Source organism: Macaca thibetana, chromosome 14 (assembly GCF_024542745.1).
Source record: "Macaca thibetana thibetana isolate TM-01 chromosome 14, ASM2454274v1, whole genome shotgun sequence".
NCBI lineage: Eukaryota > Metazoa > Chordata > Mammalia > Primates > Cercopithecidae > Macaca > Macaca thibetana.
Genome location: NC_065591.1, coordinates 98,853,600 through 98,873,830, shown reverse-complemented (window position 1 = coordinate 98,873,830; position 20,231 = coordinate 98,853,600). Strand labels below are relative to the sequence as shown.

General features: G+C 38.1%; 1 protein-coding gene across 1 annotated transcript in view; it reads left to right on the top strand.

Annotated features, from left to right (window-relative positions):
• GUCY1A2 (guanylate cyclase 1 soluble subunit alpha 2) overlaps positions 1-20,231 on the top strand; it is a 335,946-nt gene that overhangs the window by 60,682 nt on the left and 255,033 nt on the right. The window contains exon 4 of the mRNA XM_050758693.1: positions 17,707-18,425. Within this exon, the coding sequence (XP_050614650.1) occupies positions 17,707-18,425 (719 nt within the window). The remainder of the gene's footprint in view (positions 1-17,706; positions 18,426-20,231) is intronic.

Here is a 20,231-nt window from a genome sequence, read left to right as displayed (position 1 = left end):
ATTTTTTTCCCCGCCTTTGTACAAACTGGACTGCAGCATAGCTCCCAACACTTAGTTGGAGCAGCTGAGGAGGGTGAATCACAATTTAGTGATTACAAGAAAGAAATGTGACCATTTTTTTTTTGGAGGTGGGGCCAAGATGGCCGATTAGAAGCTGTGGTGTTCAGAGGCTACCACTGGAAAAAACGTAAGTTGTGAATCCTTCATCGGCAAGCAAGGTATTCAGGTTCTCTCATCAAAATTGACATGAAGGCTGACCTGGCCCACCTGAGAGCCACACGGGGAAGGGGAACCCCCTACCCGCAGCCAAGGGAGGCGGTGGTGAGTGTGTGCGCTACCCAGCCGGGGAAACAGCTTTTTCCACAGAACCCTGCAACCATGAATGGGAGGATCCCATTCGCGAACCCAGGCCACCAGAACCTAGTGTCCCAGCCTCGGAACATGCAGATTCTTATAGCCTCTCAGCTGGAATCTGCTTAAGCCTGCGGAACTGGAAAAGGGTGGGGTGCGGGAGCTGCAGGGGAGGGGGGAAAAAGAGGCAACCAGCACCAGCTGTGGCTGCCTGCTGTCTAAGCCATTTGAGCTCCTGGGGGGAGGGGCAATAGCCAGCACTGGGAATTGCAACTGTCTAACATGCTAAGCTCCCTGGGCAGGGTGGGCGGCACCCATTTCTATAGGTCCAGGCTGCGCTTTTCCCCTGCTAGAGCTAGAGCCAGGGAGGCTGGACGACTTGGTCCCAAGACTTGTCCCCACAGCCCAGCACACCCTCTGTGGCAGTCTGTGGCCAGAGTGCCTCTTCAGGCCTAATCCCGACCCATCCTTCCTCAGTGGGCGGGGCTTCCTTGCAGGATCTCCAGTAACTCCAACTAGAGGCTCAGGGACAGAATTCGGATCTCCCTGGGCCTGAGCCCCTAGGAAGAGGGGTGGCCACAGTCGCTGGGGACCAGCACACTTAAGTCTCTCCTCCTGGTAGTTCTGAGAAATCCAGACAGCCCAGACGAGTGGGTTTCCCCCTAGTGAAACACACCCTCTCACCAAAGGACAAAGTGCTTCATTAAATGGGTCCTGCTCCTTGTGCCACCCAATTGGGTGAGACCCTCCAACAGGGGTTGTCAGACACCCCATACAGGAGTGATCCTACTGGCATCAGGTTGGTGCCTCTCAAGGTCAGAGGTCCCAGAAGAAGGAGCAGGCACCCATCTTTGCTGCTGTCCAGACTCCTTGAATGACATCTCCAGGCACTGGAGCCAATCAGATGAATAGGACCTGAAGTGAACCCCTAGCAAACTGCAGCAGCCCTACAGAAGGGAGACCAATTATTGAAAGAAAAATGAGCAGAAAATGATAACAATAGCATCAACAACAACAACTACAACAACAAAAAGGCCCCCACAAAAAAACTCCATCCAAAGATTAGCAGGCTCAAAGACCAACACTAGACAAATTCAGGAAAGTGAGAAAGAATCCATGAAAAAATGCTGTAAACCCAAAAGTCCAGAGTGCTTCGTCTCCAAATGATCACAATATCAAGGGCACAGAACTGGGCGGAGGATCAGATGGACAAATTGACAGAAGTAGGCATCAGAAGATAATAAAAAACTATGATGAGCTAAAGGAGCTTGTTCTAACCCAATGCAAAGAAGCTAAGAACCTTGATAAAAGGAACTGCTAACTAGAATACCCAGTTTAGAGAGAGCTGAAAAACACAGCATGAGAACTTCATGAAGCATACACAAGTATCAACAGATGAATCGACCAAGCGGAAGAAAGGATATCAGAATTTGAAAACTACCTTACTGAAATAAGACATGCAGACAGGAATAGAGAAAATGAATGAAAAGGAATGAACAAAGCCTCCAAGAAATATGGGACTTCATAAAAAGACAGAATCTGCAGTTGATTGGAGTACCAGAAGGAGATGGAGAGAATGGAAACAAGCTGGAAAACACACTTCAGGATATTATCCAGGAGAACTTCCTCAACTTAGCAAGATAGGCCAACCTGCAAATTCAGGAAATATAGAGAACATCATTAAGATACTCTGTGAGAAGAATAACCCCAAGACACATAATTATCAGTTTCTTCAAGGTCAAAAAAAAAAAAGAGGAAAAACCTGTTAAGGGTAGCCAGAGAGAAAGGTCAGGTCACCTACAAAGGGAAGTCCATCAGACTAACAGTGGACCTCTCAGCAGAAGCTCTACAAGCCAGAAAAGATTGGGGGCCAATATTCAACATTCTTAAAGAACTTTCAACCCAGAATTTCATATCCAGTCAAACAGAGCATCATAAGCAAAGGAGAAATAAAATCATTTCCAGACAAGCAAATGCTGAGGGATTTCGTTACCATCAGGCCTGCCCTGCAAGAGCTCCTGAAAGAAGCACTAAATATGGAAAGGAAAAACCAGTGTCAGCCACTGCAAAAACACAGCAAAATATAAAGACCAATTAAACCACGAAGAAACTGCATCAACTATTGTGCAAAATAACCAAATAGCATCATGTTGACAGGATCAAATTCACATATAACAATACTAATGTAAATGGGCTAAATGCCCCAATTAAAAGACACAGACTGGGCCAGGCGTGGTGCCTCACACCTGTAATCGCAGCACTTTGGGAGGCCGAGATGGGCGGATCACCTGAGGTTGGGAGTTTAAGACCAGCCTGACCAGCATGGAGAAACCCCATCTCTACTAAAAATACAAAATTAGCTGAGTGTGCTGGTGCATGCCTGTAATCCCAGCTAGTCGAGAGGCTGAGGCAGGAGAATTGCTTGAACCTGGGAAGCAGAGGTTGCAGTGAGCCGAGATCACGCCATTGCACTCCAGCCTAGGCAACAAGAGCAAAACTCTGTCTCAAAAAAAAAAAAAAAAAAAAAAAAAAAGACAAAGACTGGCGAATTGGATAAGGAGTCAAGACCCATCTGTGCATCTGTGTGCTGTATTCAGGAAACCCCATCTTATGTGCAAGGACACACACAGCCTCAAAGTAAAGGGATGGAGGAAAATTTACCAAGCAAATGGAAAGAAAAAAACAAAAAAGCAGGGATTGCAATCCTAGTCTCTGACAAAACAGACTTTAAACCAACAAAAATTACAAAAAGACAAAGAAAGGCATTATATAATGGTAAGGAGAAGAATTCAACAAGAAGAGCTAACTATTCTAAATATATATGCACCTAATACAAGAAACACCCAGATTCATAGAACTAGTTCTTAGAGACCTGCAAAGAGACTTAGACTCCCACACAATAATAGTAGGAGACTTTAACACCTACTGTCAGTATTAGATCAACAAGAGAGAAAATTGAAAAGAATATTCAGGGCCAGGCGCGGTGTCTCATGCCTGTAATCCCAGCACTTTGGGAGGCTGAGGCAGGTGGATCATGAGGTCAGGCAATCGAGACCATCCTGGCTAACATGGTGAAACCCTGTCTCTACTAAAAAATAAAATAAAAAAATAAAATATTTAAGTAGAGCTAGTAGACATCTACAGAACTCTCCACCCCAGATCAACAGAATATACATTCTTCTCCAGTGCCACATGGCAGTTACCCTAAAATTGACCACATATTTGGAAATAAAATACTCCTCAGCAAATGCAAAATAAGTGAAATCATAACAGTTTCTTGGACCACAGTGCAATCAAATTAGAACTCAGGATTAAGAAACTCACTCAAAACGACACAGTTTCATGGAAATTGAACAACTTGCTCCTGAATGACTCCTAGGTAAATAGTAAAATTAAGGCAGAAATCAAAAAGTTTTTTGAAACCGATGACAACAAAGAGACAACATACCAAAATTTCTGGGACATAACTAAAACAGTGTTAAGATGGAAATTTATAGTACTAAATGCCCACATCAGAAAGCTAAAAAGATCTCAACCTGACACCCTAACATCACAATTAAAAGAGCTAGAGAGGCAAGAACAAACTAATCCAAAAGCTAGCAGTAGACAAGAGATAACTAAGATCAGAGAAGAATTGAAGGAGGTAGAAACATGAAAAACCTCCAAAAATCAATTCAGGAATCAATTTTTTGAAAAAATTAACAAAATAGACCAATAGCTAGACTAATAAGGAGAGAAGAATCAAATAGACACAATAAACAATGATAAAGGGGATACTCACCACTGACCCCACAGAAATGCAAATTACTGTCGGAGAATACTATAAACACTTCTATGCAAATCAACTGGAAAATCTAGAAGAAATGGATATGTTCCTGGACACAGACACCCTACCAGTACTAAACCAGGAAGAATGTGAATCCTTGAAAAGACCAGTAACAAGCTCTGAAATTGAGACAGTAATTAATAGCCTACCAACCAAAAAAAGCAAGGACCAGGTGGATTCCCAGTTGAATTCTACCAGAAATACAAAGAGGAGCTAGTACCATTCTTTCTGAAACTATTGCAAACAATTGAAAAGGAGGGACTCCTCCCTAACTCATTTTATGAGGCCAACATCATCCTGATAACAAAACTGGAAGAGACACAACAAAAAAAGAAAACTTCAGGCCAATATCCCTGATGAACACCGATGCGAAAATCCTCAATAAAATACTAGCAAACTGAATCCAGCAGCACATCAAAAAACTTACCACCACGAGCAAGTGGGCTTCATCCCTGGGATGCGAGGCTGGTTCAGCGTACGCAAATGCATAAACGTAATCCATCACATAAACAGAACCAAAGACAAAAACTACATGATTATCTCAATAGATTCAGAAAAGGCCTTTGATAAAATTCAGCATTGCTTCATGTTAAACTCTCAATAAACTAGGTATTGATGGAACATATCTCAAAATAAGAGCTGATTATGACAAACCCACAGCCAATATCATATGGAATGGGCAAAAACTAGAAGCATTCCTTTTGAAAATTGGTACAAGACAAGGATGCCCTCTCTTACCACTCCTATTCAACATAGTATTAGAAGTTCTGGCCAGGGCAATCAGGCAAGAGAAAGAAATAAAGGGTATTCAAATAGGAAGAGAGAAAGTCAAGTTGTGTCTGTTTGCAGATGACATGATTTTATATTTAGAAAACCCTGGCAGGGTGCAGTGGCTCATACCTGTAATCCCAGCACTTTGGGAGGCTGAGCTGGGCAGATCACCTGAGGCCAGGAGTTTGAGACCAGCCTGGCCAACATGGTGAAACCCCATCTCTATTAAAAATACAAAAAATTAGCCAGACGTAGTGGTGCACACCTGTAGTCCCAGAATCTTGGGAGGCTGAGGCAGGAGAATCGCTTGAACCCAGGAAGTGGAGGTTGCAGTGAGCTGAGAGTGCACCAGCCCGGGCAATGGAGCAAGACTCCATTTCAAAGAAAAAAAAAACAAAAAACAAAAAACCAAAAACCTCATCATCTCAGCCCAAACACTTCTTGAACTGATAAGCAACAAAGTCTCAGGATGCAAAATTAGTGTGCAAAAATCACAATCATTCCTTTACACCAACAATAGGCAAGCAGAGAGCCAAATCATGAATGAACTCTTATTCACAATTGCTACAAAGAGAATAAAATACCTAGGAATACAACTTATGAGGGGTGTGAAGGACCTCTTCAAGGATAACTACAAACCACTGCTCAAGGAAATAAGAGAGGACACAAACAAATGGAAAAACATTCCATCCTCATGGATAGGAAAAATCAATATCGTGAAAATGGCCATACTGCCCAAAGTAATTTATAGATTCAGTGCTTTTCACATCAAACTACCATTGACATTCTTCACAGAATTAGAAAAAATTATTTTAAATTTCTTATGGAATCAAAGAAGACGCTGTATAGCCAAGACAATCCTAAGCAAAAGGAACAAAGCTGGAGGCCTCATGCTACCTGACTTCAAAGTATACTACAAGGCTACAGTAACCAAAATAGCATGGTACTGGTACCAATGGAGACATAGACCAATGGAGCAGTACAGAGACCTCAGAAATAACAGCACTCATCGACAACCATCTGATCTTTGACAAACCTGACAAAAAAGCAATGGGGAAAGAATCTCCTGTTTAATAAATGGTGCTGGGAAAACTGTCTAGCTGTATGCAGAAAAGTAAAGCTAGACCCCTTTTTTACACCTTATTCAAAAATTGACTCAAGATGGATTAAAGGCTTAAATGTAAAACCCCAAACCATAAAAACCCTGGAAGAAAACCTAAGCCATACCATTCAGGACATAGGCACGGGCAAAGACTTCATGACAAAAACACCAAAAGCAATTGCGACAAAATCCAAAATTGACAAATGGGATCTAATTTGCTGAGCTTTTGCACAGCAAAATGAACTATCATCAGAGTGAACAGCAACCTACAGAATGGGAGAAAATTTTTGCAATTTTCTGACAAAGGTCTAATATCCAGAATTTTCAAGGAACTTAACTATATTTATAAAAACAAAACCAAACAACCCCATCATAAAGTGGGCAAAGGATATGAACACACACTTCTCAAAAGAAGATATTTACGTAGCCAACAATTATGAAAAAAAGTTCAACATCACTGATCAAAGAAATGCAAATGAAAACCACAATGAGATACCATCTCATGCCAGTCAGAATGGTGATTATTAAAAAGTCAGGAAACAGTAGATGCTGGTGAGGCTGTGGAGAAATAGGAATGCTTTTATACTGTTAGTAGGAATGTAAATTAGTTCAACCATTGTGGAAGACAGTGTGGTGATTCCTCAAGGATCTAGAACCAGAAATACCATTTGACCCAGCAATCCCAGTATTGGGTATATACTTAAAGGAGTATAAATCATTCTACTATAAAGACACATGTACATGTATGTTTATTGCAGCACTATTTACAATAGGAAAGATATGGAACCAACCCAAATGTCCATCAACGATAGACTGTAAGATAAAGAAAATGTGGTACATACACACCATGGAATAAAATGCAGCCATAAAAGTGAGTGAGATCATGTCCTTTGCAGGGACGTGGATGAAACTGGAAGCCATCATTCTCAGCAAACTAACACAGGAACAGAAAACCAAACTCTGCATGTTCTCATTCATAAGTGGGAGTTGAACATTGAGAACACATGGTCACAGAGAGGGGAACAACACACACCATGGCGTGTTGGAGGGTGAGGGCAGGGAACTTAGAGGACGGGTCAATAGGTATAGCAAACCACCATGGCACACGTATACCTATGTAACAAACCTGCACATTCTGCACATGTATCCCTTTTTTTTTTTAGAAGAAATAAATAAAAATGTGACCATGAAGGAGGTATTAGCATTGATTAACAGCTCTGAGTAAGCCCTTTGAGGATCGATCCATGTGGAAATCATGCTCTCTTGCTGCCTCTCCTGTGGCCTCCAGTTTGAACAGGGCCAGTCATCATCAGCAAAAGCCAGAATCTATGTATATCACAGTAATCCCCTCCCCCACCTTCCTCACCAGCAGGTAAGAGACTGGTAAAAAGTACAGGCGTGAGAAATGATGAGAATACTTATCTGCAGGGAGATTCCAAAGTCTGGGAGCCACTGTCCTATTTTCAGTGTGGCAGATTGCATTCCAGAAGGGGCCAGGTGTGGGCACAGAGCTGAAGCAGGTGCTCCAGCAGCTCCTCTTTGTAATTAGCTCATGTTTGCTCGTTCTTTGACTCTGCACCTCACTGCTGCTGGGCTGCTGCTGGCTTTGTGTCTTCTCTGGCCATATGCCAGGGTGCTGGAGAAGGAAGGCTGGGGAATGTGATGAGCTCTTTGTCACCTGCCATGTGGCCAGCATCTGATAGCAGGCATAGCACAGAGGCCTGAGAAGGTTGCATGATTAGACATGTGCTTCCCTGAACCTGTCCACTTCTTAGCACTCAACACCTGTGGCTCCTTGTTGGTAAAGGAACAAGAATTTGTCAAACAATAAACATTCACACCTATTAAATTAGTCATTTGGCATAACTTGCCCACGCTTGTGTTAAAAGGCCTGCCAGTGAATACTGAAGGGTACTAAATATAGCAATGGAGAAATGGCATATGCACACATGTGAATTTATATCTACTACATATATTATGCATGGACGTATGATCAGTCACATCCAGATGTATTTGTGTTTTCATTAATTCATTGCTTTATTCTTTTATAGATTCACCACAGACAAGGCACGGTACCAAAGATGAGGGTTACTGTAGTGATCTTCATTTAGTTTCTCTAAAACTCCATGGTTTCTCTTTCTGGACCTTAGCATATATGTTTTTTTCAGTCTGGAATGGTTTCCTTCCTCCCCTAGCTATCTACTCTTTTTTGGTTGCCTAGTTGACATTTCCTTTTTCTTCTTCAAGAGGTTAAGTCTGGTTGAGGGATTGGACACATTAGCAGCTATTGTGTGGGAAATAGTAGGCTGGAGGTAATCACAAGGGGCTTTGGAAGCCTAAAAAGTAGAGACATCTATCTCAGTCTTGGAGTGTCAAGGAAAGCATTCTGAGGGAATTTTTGTGTGAAGATATGCAAGATGAGTGAAGCAGAGAACTAGCTAAGTGGGGTAGGCAGGAGAACAGAATCCTAGTTAAAAAACAAAACAAAACAAAACACAAAACCAGCCATGTACAGAAGCCTGTAAATGAGAGAGAGATTGCTGAGCATGCTCAGGAAACTCAAAGTGGTTCATAATGGCTGGTGTAAAGGTGTGAAATGGGGGATTGAGAGAGAGAAGGATGGGCCAGTAAGTAAAAGCTGGACCAAGCCTTGCTGATTTTAGACTTTATGCAGAAGGCAGCAGTCATTGGAGGGGCTATCCAGAGAAACAATATGATAAAATGTGTAATTGTTGACTACTGATCATGGTAGTCTAAAACAAAGTAGTGGTATTTAGGATAGAGAGACTAGCAGACTGTCAGGGGAGATGCATTATGAACATACACACAGCACACACACTCTCATAATTTTATTAAAATAAAATCATATTCTAAATTATTTTGACAGTTTTAGCTTAGCTTTATATCATACAAAATCAAATATCTTTTTACATCTTTTTTATATGTTTGTTTTGGTTAAGGCATATATACAGTCCCCTAGATCTTCTAAAATATTTATTGCTTCATCTTTTGCATTTTAAGATTTTAATTGAACTGGAATTTGATTTTGTTTGAGGCATGAGATGGGATTTAATTTTATTGTTTTCCAGATGGCTAGTGCCATTTATTAAGTAAACCATTCTTTTCCCTTTGAATTGAAATACTGTTCTGTGGCATATTAAAACTTCTCATATACACAGATTTACTTCAGCAAAAAGGCATAATTTTATGCTTTTTTGCAATGTGTTTACTGATTATTTTCTTATCTCACAATATTTTCTGGAACCTCCAAATAATATTGAAAATGATGATTGCAAGCATACTTGTCAAAATTTTGATTTTAGTTGAAATGCTTTTAGTATTTCACTATTTAGAATAAGCTGCTTCTGGTTTTGGAAAAGAACTTTTATTATATTTGAACAGTTTCTTTATATCCTATTTTATTCAAAATGCTTATTAAGACTTGAATCTCAGACTTTTCCGAATCTACTGATATGATCATATTATTTTGTTTACTTTTATGAATGTAATAATTTATGCTGATATATTTTCTACTGCTGAACTACCGTTTCATTTCTAATATAAATCCTACTTGGTCATGACGATTTATTCTTTTATAAATTGCTAGATTCTATCTGCTACTATTTTTGCAAATATTCATAAGAGAAATTGGTCTTAGTATACTATATCAGGTTTTGACATAAAGTTATATGGGATTAATAAAAAGAATTGAGTGATTTTAATTTTTTTCTATAGCCTGAAAATATTTTAAAAACTTTGCTATTATCTAGTTTTTTTCCCAGTTGCTAGCCAGAACTCAGGTTGCCTATTTCTTCTTGGGTCAGCTTTGGTCATTTATACTTTGCCAGATACCCATTTCCATTCCATTTACACATTTGTTCACAGAAAGTTGCATGTTTCTTTTCTCATTTATCTATTTCATCTTAATATATGCCTATGTATTCTTATTCCAATTTAGTTATTTTCTTTCTGAATTTCAGCTTTTATCTATTCCTACTCTGTAGGTTTTTCTCTTAAACTCATTACAGTTTTCTTACTCTGGAAGCTCTTCATTTACTTATTTTTTTTTTTGTTGTGAAAACATTTCTGGCATATGTTTTCCTTGAGTATGGTTTTGTTGTACCTCAGAATTGCGTATGATGTAGATTCCTTTTTATTGATTTCTAAAAGTTATAATTCCAATTTTGACTTTCCCTGTAATCTAAGAGAATGTATTGCTTAACTTTCAAATATATATGCCACCTTTTTGTTATTTCCATTTATTATTAATTTTTTATTGTTATTAAAATGTGATCTGCAAAATCTTAAAATATTATGGGGTTTTTGTGGTCAAGTATTTGAGCAATTTTTGTATTTTACATACATATAATACATACGTACATGTACATATGTTTTGAGTTTGTTGCTTTTGCTATTAAATTTTATTTTTCTGACTTTGCCTTTTTATTAGTTTTTGTTTATTAACATTTATTTAATTTCTCTGATTTTGCTTTTTATTTTTGATCTTTTGGTTTCTCAAAAGGACACATTGAAGTTTTTCACTAAAATTTTATTTTTATCAAGGTTTTCTTCTGTCTTCATTGTTCTGTTGTATATAATTTTATTTAATTTCTCTATGATTTTGCTGATTTATTCATTAGATACCTTGGTACTGAGAGACATGTATTAATGTTTCCTACTATAATTGTAGTCGTATAGAATTCTTCTTTCATTCTTTTTGTTTTGTTTTGTTTTTTTGTTTTTGTGAGACGGAGTCGCGCTCTGTTGCTCAGGCTGGAGTGCAATGGCGCGATCTCAGCTCACTGCAACCTCTGCTCCGGGTTTCAAGCAATTCTTCTGCCTCAGCCTCCTGAGTAGCTGGGATTACAGGTGCCACCACCGTGCCCGGCTACTTTTTGTATCTTTTAGTAGAGATGGGGTTTCACCATCTTGGCCAGGCTGATCTCGAATTCCTGACTGCGTTATCCACCTGCCTTGGCCTCCCAAAGTGCTGGGATTACAGGCGTGAGCCACTGTGCCCAGCCTCTTCTTTCATTTTTAATTTTGAAAATAAATAATTCTGAAAATATATAATGCTTTATTGAAATATGATTTATGTACCATACAATTTACCCAACAAAAGTGTACAATTCGATGGTTGTTAATATATTGACAAAGTTTTGCAACCATCACTACAATCAATTTTAGGACATTTTCATCATTCCAGAAAGAAACCCCATACTCATTAGCAATTAATTCCTAATTGTTTTTGCTTTATATATTTAGCTACAATGTTGCTTGGTTTATGTCTCTTAGGTCTTCTTTGTAAATTGTGATTTTGTTTTACTTTGTCTCTTTTTATTCTGTTTATCACTTCTCCCCTTAATTCTACCTTGTTGATACTAATACTGCCCCTCATTTCTGCTTTTTTTCTTGCAGTTTCTTTGAATTCTTTGCCTGTTGATTAATTTTCAATCTTTTATTTTTTAATCACCTTTTATAAGTACAATTCTTGTAGAGGGAGTGAGAGTTTTCTCAATTAATGGGATGATTTATTCATTTACATTTACCTTAATCCATAATGTATATGATTTTCTTGATTTATCATATTTATTTTATATTGTTTTTGTTTCTGGTCTTTTGCTGTCTTCATCATTTTGACATATATATATATATATATATAATTTTTGATCTTGTATTTGGAGAGTTCTACTCTAATTTCCCATTTCACTATTGATTATCTTCCTTTTTCTCTTAGTAAAATTAGACCCATGGGTTTTGTATTATTTTAAAACAATATCAATTATTTTCTTTCTAAGATTATTTTTATATCTTAAAGATTATTATTCCTACCCCCTCAAATCCCATTAAGAAGAAACTTTTAGAATAGATTTACTTTTCTTTTCTCTACCTTCTCCCGTTTCCTCACCATCCAACTCCTGTGTTTTGCCACGATTATTTAGTTTCAGAATATGAATAAAATTTACCTTGTGGTAGTTTGGTAGTTTTTCTATGTATCAGTAGTTTGTTTGTTTGTTTATTTGTTTGTTTTGAGATGGAGTTTCGCTCTTGTCGCCCAGGCTGGAGTGCAGTGGTGTGATCTCGGCTCACTGCAACCTCTGCTTCCCGGGTTCAAGCGATTCTCCTGCGTCAGCCTTCCTGAGTAGCTGAGATTACAGGCATGCGCCACCACGCCTGGATAATTTTGTATTTTTAGTAGAGATGGGGTTTTTCCATGTTGGTCGGGCTGGTCTCGAACTCCCGACCTCAGGTGATCTGCCCACCTCGACTTCCCAAAGTGCTGGGATTACAGGTGAGAACCACCGTGCCTGGCCTGTATCAGTAATTTAAAATTAGTGTTCGTATTACAACTGTCCAGGTAATAGGTCATTATCCATAATATCTAATATGTATATAATCTGTGGATATTTGTATGTGTAAACACATCTGGACATGATGTATATGTACACATACATCAGAAAGCGTGTGTCTATGTGTGTGTTGTAAGGTTAATTGCTCACTAATATGTCTACTTTTCCTTCTTCTCTTAACCAGATTCCTCTACTCCTTCATTCTGAGTGATTTGTTGTTCGATTAATTTTTTTTTTTTTTTTCATTTTCTAAGGTGTTTCACTGAGTGATGGAATCTATGAATCTTTCTCAGATACTCTTCTGGGTCATAAACCTTTAGGTTTCAGTTCTCTCAGTATCTCACCTGTATTTTTCTCTCATCATTTAGCTTTTATTGTTGCAGATGAAAAGTAAATATTTTTTTAATTACTTGTTTTTTCTTGCAACTTAAAAAATCTTCTTTATCTTTTTTTTTTTTTTCCAGGAATCCAACCAGATATTCTTAGGGGGTGTGTGTGTGTGTGTGTGTGTGTGTGTGTGTGTGTGTGTGTGTGTGTGTTTCTTATCAATTCTGGTTGCAATTTATGCTTTTTCCATCTGTAGATTTAGGGTTTTCCATGATTCAGAGGAAAGTCTCTCTGTAATTCATTCAGTTATAGTCCTTCCTCCCTTGGTTTCTTTTTTCTCATTCTACATTATAGTGTTTTTAGAGGTTGTTCCTCTAAATATGTTTATGGAAAATAGAAGGATCACGGAACAAATACTACAAGGCACTATCTGCTATTTTATAAGAAAGACACGGACATGTGCTTTGTGATTTGAAAGGAAGGAGTAACATTGATAGTTTTGCAGTGTACTTTTGTGATATTGCACTTGTTAGATGTGGTTATTAGGTGAAAAAATTTGTTTCAGAGTACTCATATTGGGGTTGGCTTCATCTTTATTATACATATTTCGCATTATTACAATTTATATCTGATATATGTTTTTAATTTTTAAATTTTAATTTTTTTTAAATTCACAGATTAAAAAAATTATTTTAAATTCAGCAGTACATGTGCAGATTTGTTGTATAGGTAACCTTGTGTCATGGGGGGTTTGGTGTTCAGATTATTTCACCACTCAGATATTAAACCTGGTACCAGTTAGTTATTTTTCATGATCCTCTTTCTCCTCCCAAAGATGGCTCCCCAGTGAATGCTTCCTGACATTTACACTCTTGTACAGTAATTTTCAGTACAGGGTGTCACTCTGTCACTCAGGCTGGAGTACAGTGGTGCAGTCACAGCTCACTGCAGCCTAGACTTCCATGGGCCCAGGTGATTCTCCCATCTCAGCCTCCAGAGTAGCTGGGACTGCAGGCCTGCACCACTATGCCTGGCTGTTTTTTTGTATTTTTAGTAGAGACAGGGTTATGCCATGTTGCCCAGGCTGGGACCACCAACTGCCTTTTTTTTTTTTTTTTTTTTTGAGACAGGGTCTCCCTCCACTGCCCAGGCTCAACGCAGTGGCATGATCACGGCTCACTGTGACCTCAACATCCTGGGCTCCAGTGATCCTCCCACCTTAGCCTTCCAGGTAGCTGGGACTATGGTCTACAGGCTTGTACCACCGTACCCTGCTAATTGTATTTTTTGTAGATATGGGGTTTCACCATGTTGGCCAGGTTGGGTCTTCAACTTCTGAGCTCAAGCGATCAGCCTGCTTCAGCCTCCCAAAGTGCTAGGTATACAGGCATGAGCCACTGTGCCCTGCCTAACCTGCTCTTTTATTCAAGTCTCCCTTCAAACATTGTCTCCCTGAGGAGAGGCAGATACTCTCTTTCCTCTACCTCCATGTGTACCCTTGTTGTAGCCCAACCATAATGTAATTTAATGTTCTGTAGGGGCCCACGAGAGAAAATCACGTGTCTTTTTGTTTTCATATCCTTAGATGTGGCACAAGTGCAACCTTAAAAGGTTAGTAATATTCACCAAACAAATACTTAGCTGAATGCTTAATTTCTATGAAACAATGCTTATTCTCCAGGGATCAGGCATTATGCCAGTGATAGATATGCAGACATAAATAGGGCAAGATCCTCGTCCTCAAGAAATGCCATCTGAGGTGGGGTGGGAAAGCAGATGAGAGACAACAGGATTAGATTGTGAAGGAACAGATTCTATATCATTTACAGCTAACGGATGCCAGCATTTATGCTATTCACCTTTTTTAAAACAGGTGAATTAACAGTAGTTAAAAATTCTAACTTAACTTACCCATTAATAAGAACAGTTTTGTTATGAATTTTCCCCCTTGAGGAAATGTATTCTTATAGACCCAGATGTCAAGCTGTCATAGAATCTTGTGATGTGAGGAGATGAGCATTGTCTATAGGTTTCAAGTGATTTACTGTAAGTAGGGAGTTTGCGTCAATCGTAGGCGGAACCTTGGGAGTCAGAATTGCATCAGTTGTCTGAATTGAATTACTTTGTCTGTGCTTTCTGAATTTTGAGATTAAGGTTTAAAATTAAAATCTTGGCTGTTGACTTGTAGCATATTTGTAAAAGTTGAAGTAGTCTTTTCTTAGTTTTAATATTTTCAAATCTAATAGTTTTTTCTTCCTTTCTGATCTTGTGCAGTTTAACAGTTCTGGGACTAAAAATCTTTATTCGTTAATTGAATAGTACGGGTTTATATAGAACTGCGCAAAGAGTAGTTTGTTGCCTATGGTGAACTTACCTAGTTGTTATTTTCTGGATGATTCTTCGGGATCCTGGCATTAGACACAGAACATAAGCTTACACTGTATTGTCTTTACATTTGTGTGCACCATAACTGTGAGGGCCTTTTCAATGTTATGAGAAATGCAAGTTAGAAAAACTTCTCTTTTTCTCTTCAATGCACGTGGACCCGAAGTCTTTTGAAAATACAATTCTTCAAAGTTTAGAAGCAATCCATGGAATATTTTCAGTGGCATATGGAATATTGTAGTTCAGCATATATGGTCAGTTTACAGGAATTTTTATTTATTCTGTATTTAGTTTTTAATAAGAATGTCATAACTGGAAGATTTCATAGCAACAAAGGACTGTCATTGAATGTGTATATAAATTTAACTTGTATGTTAGAGTTTTCTAGTTAAAACATAGTGATGGTGATGTAAGGATTTGGCATAGAAAGAAGTTTTAGTGAAGGCAGTGAGAATTAGTGTTAAAACAGAGTAATCAGACCAGGAGAGTATGGTTTGATAAGCCAAAAGGGATGAGAGTTTTAGGAGGAAGGGTTGATTAATAGTGTCAAATTAAAGGAAAAACAGCAAACAAGGTTAAGTAAGATAAGGACAAAACAGTATATATTGGTTTAAGTATTTATGAAAGCAGTTTCAACAGAGCAGTCAGAACAGGAGCCTAATGGCAGTGAATATTATCTATCTTGTTTTCTCTTTTACACTAGAGAACTGGACAGATAAGTACTGGTATTATCAATTCTGGCTGCCATTATTGTTAGTGAATGCAACATATGTTGAAGAGCAGTCTTGTAACCTGGCAATGTGAGATGAGTGGTGATATTTTTATCTTAATAGGTGACTTTCCCAACAAGTCTTGAGCATCCAATTCATGAAACCAAAATCAATATGAAATGCTTATTAATAAAGGGACTCTTTCTCACTTAGGTTTTCTACTTATTTTCCTATCACATTGATTTTAAGAAGTTCTTTGTCAAACTGATTTCTTGGCTACCACAAATTTTAGACTCTACAGTAAGCTCTTAAAGAATATTAGATGTGCTTTGACTATTTTAAAAATAATATTATTCACTCTGTTCATTTGCCTCACTTCTGGCTGGGAGGAACACTCAGGGCATGATAAAGGTAGGAAAGCAACTAAGCTGTAGACAGCCTAGATTGCTCTGTACTCTAATGGGGCGCTAGCAAAGTGACCTTCTTTTCCCAGTCCTGCCTGATTTGCAGGACTTCCAAATGAGATGAAGTAAATGGGGTAAGAAAATATGAATATGTAAACTACATGTATTGATTTCAACCAATGTCAAAGTAGAAGCAATAGAGTGACTTTAGGTAGAAGCTGTCTTTAATATGAAGGCCAAAATCTTTTATATGTGTTATAGTCCTCCTTGGCACATAAATTCCCTCATTTTTCCTCAGATCATCCTCAAGCGGGGATCTTGTGATCACATGTGATTCTGCTTCTTATTACTATGGAATACATTGTGCACACTTATTTATTGTTCATTATAATATCCAGCACTATAAGGTGGAACTCCTTTTGCCAGGGCTTCAGGGAGTGATTATATATGGAGGAAACTTAACAATAACCTTTAATTTTATCTCATCAGATTCCTACTCCATTCTTGGCTGCCCTCACTTTTGTGGGTGAAAGAATGCAAATCATTCCACAGTTCTGCCATTATTATTTTCTTGTTTTGTCTCCTTTTCCCTGGGGTCTAGCTGACCTGCGTGTCTTTCCCTGAGAATGCTAATGTGAGCCTTTTGTTTCCACCAGATAGCTTGATGCCTCTCCCCGCTCATGTACCATAGATTTCCTCTCTGGTTTATATTTTCCACTTAATACATGCATTTCGATAAGAAGTAAGATGATAACATGGATGGTATATGGACATAATATGTAGGCAACTTGGATATTCTATGAAGAATGGGGAAATCATTAAGAAAAAGAAAAATATATTATTTGTGATAACTACTGCAAGGCTATTGAAAGGTGAACAGCTAGATTAGCAACATTTAAAAAGCTGATGCTCTGAGAGTTAGGGGGAAGGAAGGGATAAACAGGACTTTTAGGGCAGTGAAATGCTCTAGGTGATATGATAAGTGTATACATATCATTATACATTTGTTTAAGCCCACAGAATATGCAATATTAAGAGTGAACCCTAATGTAAACCATGGACTTTGGATGATAATCATGCGTCATGTAGGTTCGCAGATTGTAATAAATGTACCACACTGGTGGGGGATGTGATAATGGGGCAGGCTGTGCGTGTGTGGGGGCAGAGAGATATGGGAAATAACTGTGCCTTCTGCTCAATTTTGCTGTGAATCTAAAACTGGTCTAAAAATATGTAGTCTATTAAAAAACAAACAAAGGTTCATGTTCATTAACATTTTAGAAGCATCCCGAAGATGAACTGAAATTTACTTTTTCTGATTCAAGATGAGTGAATTAACCTATGTGAAAATTTGTGGATCCAAGAGAAATAACCTGTGTTACTTCACTCAGTAGTTACTCTTTTGATGAGCACTTAAAAAGCTGTAAATTCAATTTTTTATATTAGACTTCACTAACATTTGCTTCCCATTTACCTCTAGGTTTGAAGTTTGAGGAAATTCAAGAAAGATTTGGTGAAGAGTTCTTTAATATATGCTTTCATGAGAATGAGAGAGTCCTTCGAGCTGTAGGTGGCACTTTGCAGGACTTTTTTAACGGCTTTGATGCTTTGTTGGAACACATTAGAACTTCTTTTGGAAAACAGGCCACTCTGGAGTCACCCTCTTTCCTATGCAAAGAGCTTCCTGAAGGCACTCTCATGCTCCACTACTTCCACCCTCACCATATTGTGGGGTTTGCAATGCTGGGGATGATTAAGGCTGCAGGAAAGAAGATCTATCGGCTGGACGTGGAAGTGGAACAGGTTGCAAATGAGAAGCTATGCTCTGATGTTTCAAACCCAGGCAATTGTAGCTGTCTTACTTTCCTTATCAAAGAATGTGAAAATACTAATATCACGAAGAACCTTCCACAGGGAACCTCCCAAGTTCCTGCGGACCTCAGAATTAGCATCAACACCTTCTGCAGAGCCTTCCCTTTCCACTTGATGTTTGACCCCAGCATGTCAGTCCTTCAGCTGGGGGAAGGTCTAAGGAAGCAGCTTCGATGTGACACTCACAAAGTGCTCAAGTTTGAGGACTGCTTCGAGATTGTGTCTCCAAAGGTTAATGCCACCTTTGAAAGGGTCCTACTGCGACTGTCTACCCCGTTTGTGATTAGAACCAAGCCTGAGGCTTCTGGCTCTGAAAATAAAGACAAGGTAAGTGGCTATGGACTTGAGATGGGAGATAGGAACCAGAAGAGTGGATAATTATTTCAGTAAATTATATGGTGGCTGTACTTGTAATTATTTAGGCAAGAGAGCTCAAAGTGCCATTTAGAAGATTACTGGTCCCTGGATGTATGTAAAAAGATTTGGCCCCATTCCCAGCCATTTTGCATAGTGTCTACCTCCTCCATTAATTTATTTCAGCATATAAAAAGAAGACATTTATTAATACTAGCTATAGCAATTACAAAAATGATAGAACTCACTAAAAACCTGATAATATAAACTCATGAATATTTCCACTGACTCTAGTCAAATTATAAGAAATATAGCATTTCAACATTGTGGGGCATGACTGCAATATCTTTAAATATAGATGCTAAAAGTTACCTTCACTTTGAATATGTTCTTTTCTAAATTTCATAATCTAGGAACATCTGGTTTACATCCTATTTTTGTCTTAATATGCAGAATAATGTATTCCCCAGAAGTGGAGGATTGACTATCTCAAGACTTCTTTTCTATTTAAATTTTAGTATTAAAATAGAGATTCATTGCTTTAGAACATGATCACTAGTTGAGAGAATAAAGTGAAGCCTAGGAAATTTTTTGTGGATTTCTTTGAATTCTTTTGGGAAATCTGGATTATAAATTATGAATAATTGATGAAAAGACAACAGAAATAAATCTTAAAATATTTAGGTTTAAATGAACATTTTGTCCCTCAGGTAAAATATTTTTAAAAGTCAACATTAAAATAGATAATAAAATATAAAGAAAAATAAACCATGACTTTTTACATTTAGTAATATACTTTCAGTGATTAAAGGGAAAAAATAACATTAATTTCCAGGCAGAAATTTGTACAGTCATTCAGTTTCCAGTAAAGTGTCTTTTCAACATTTTGTACCAGGGTAAATAAAGTTCTTTTAGGCTATTCAGCCTGTTTCCAAGCATTTGGGGGAAGCTATTGGCTATTAGAAATGACAGGTTGCTCTGGGCTAAAGGAAAGAAGAGTTGTGGAAGTAATTAAAGACTCAGTGAAAATAATTTATACATATTCTGGAGTAATATAAATAAATGAGGAAATAGCCCTTTGAAAGCAGCGCTTAACGTGTTCTTGAGGATTTTATATAGGATTCTATATAGGATTCGTTTCATGATTGATGATTTTTGTAATTTTGAAGTTCAATGAAGTTTTTTAAAAAAAATTAGGGAAGGATGACTGGGTGCGGTGGCTCACACCTGTAATCCCAGCACTTTGGGAGGCCGAAGTGGGTGGATCACCTGAGGTCAGGAGTTTGAGACCAGCCTGGCTAACATGATGAAACCCCATCTCTATTAAAAACACACAAAAAAATGAACTGGGTGTGGTGGTGGGTGCCTGTAATCCTAGCTACCCAGGAGGCTGAGGCAGGAGAATCGCTTGAACGCCGGAGGCAGAGGCTGCAGTGAACCAAGATTGTGCCACTGCACTCTAGCCTGGGCGACAAGAGTGAGACTCTCTCTCAAAAAAAAAAAAAAAAAAAAAAATTGAGAATGATAGAAAGATGCACATTTATTCAATATGACTGAATCAGGTGGTTTAGGAAATTAACGTTTTTATCATATAAGTTCAGTGATTTGAAAATAAGGATAGACCTGGATTCCTATTTGGCATATTTGGATATTTTAGTCTGAATGAATTAGTATTATTTGATCATATGATGTTTTAAATACAAATTGTCACATATGTATATTATATGTATGCTTAATAATTGCTACCCATTTTGAAGTCCTTTAGAATGGAAGAAACTT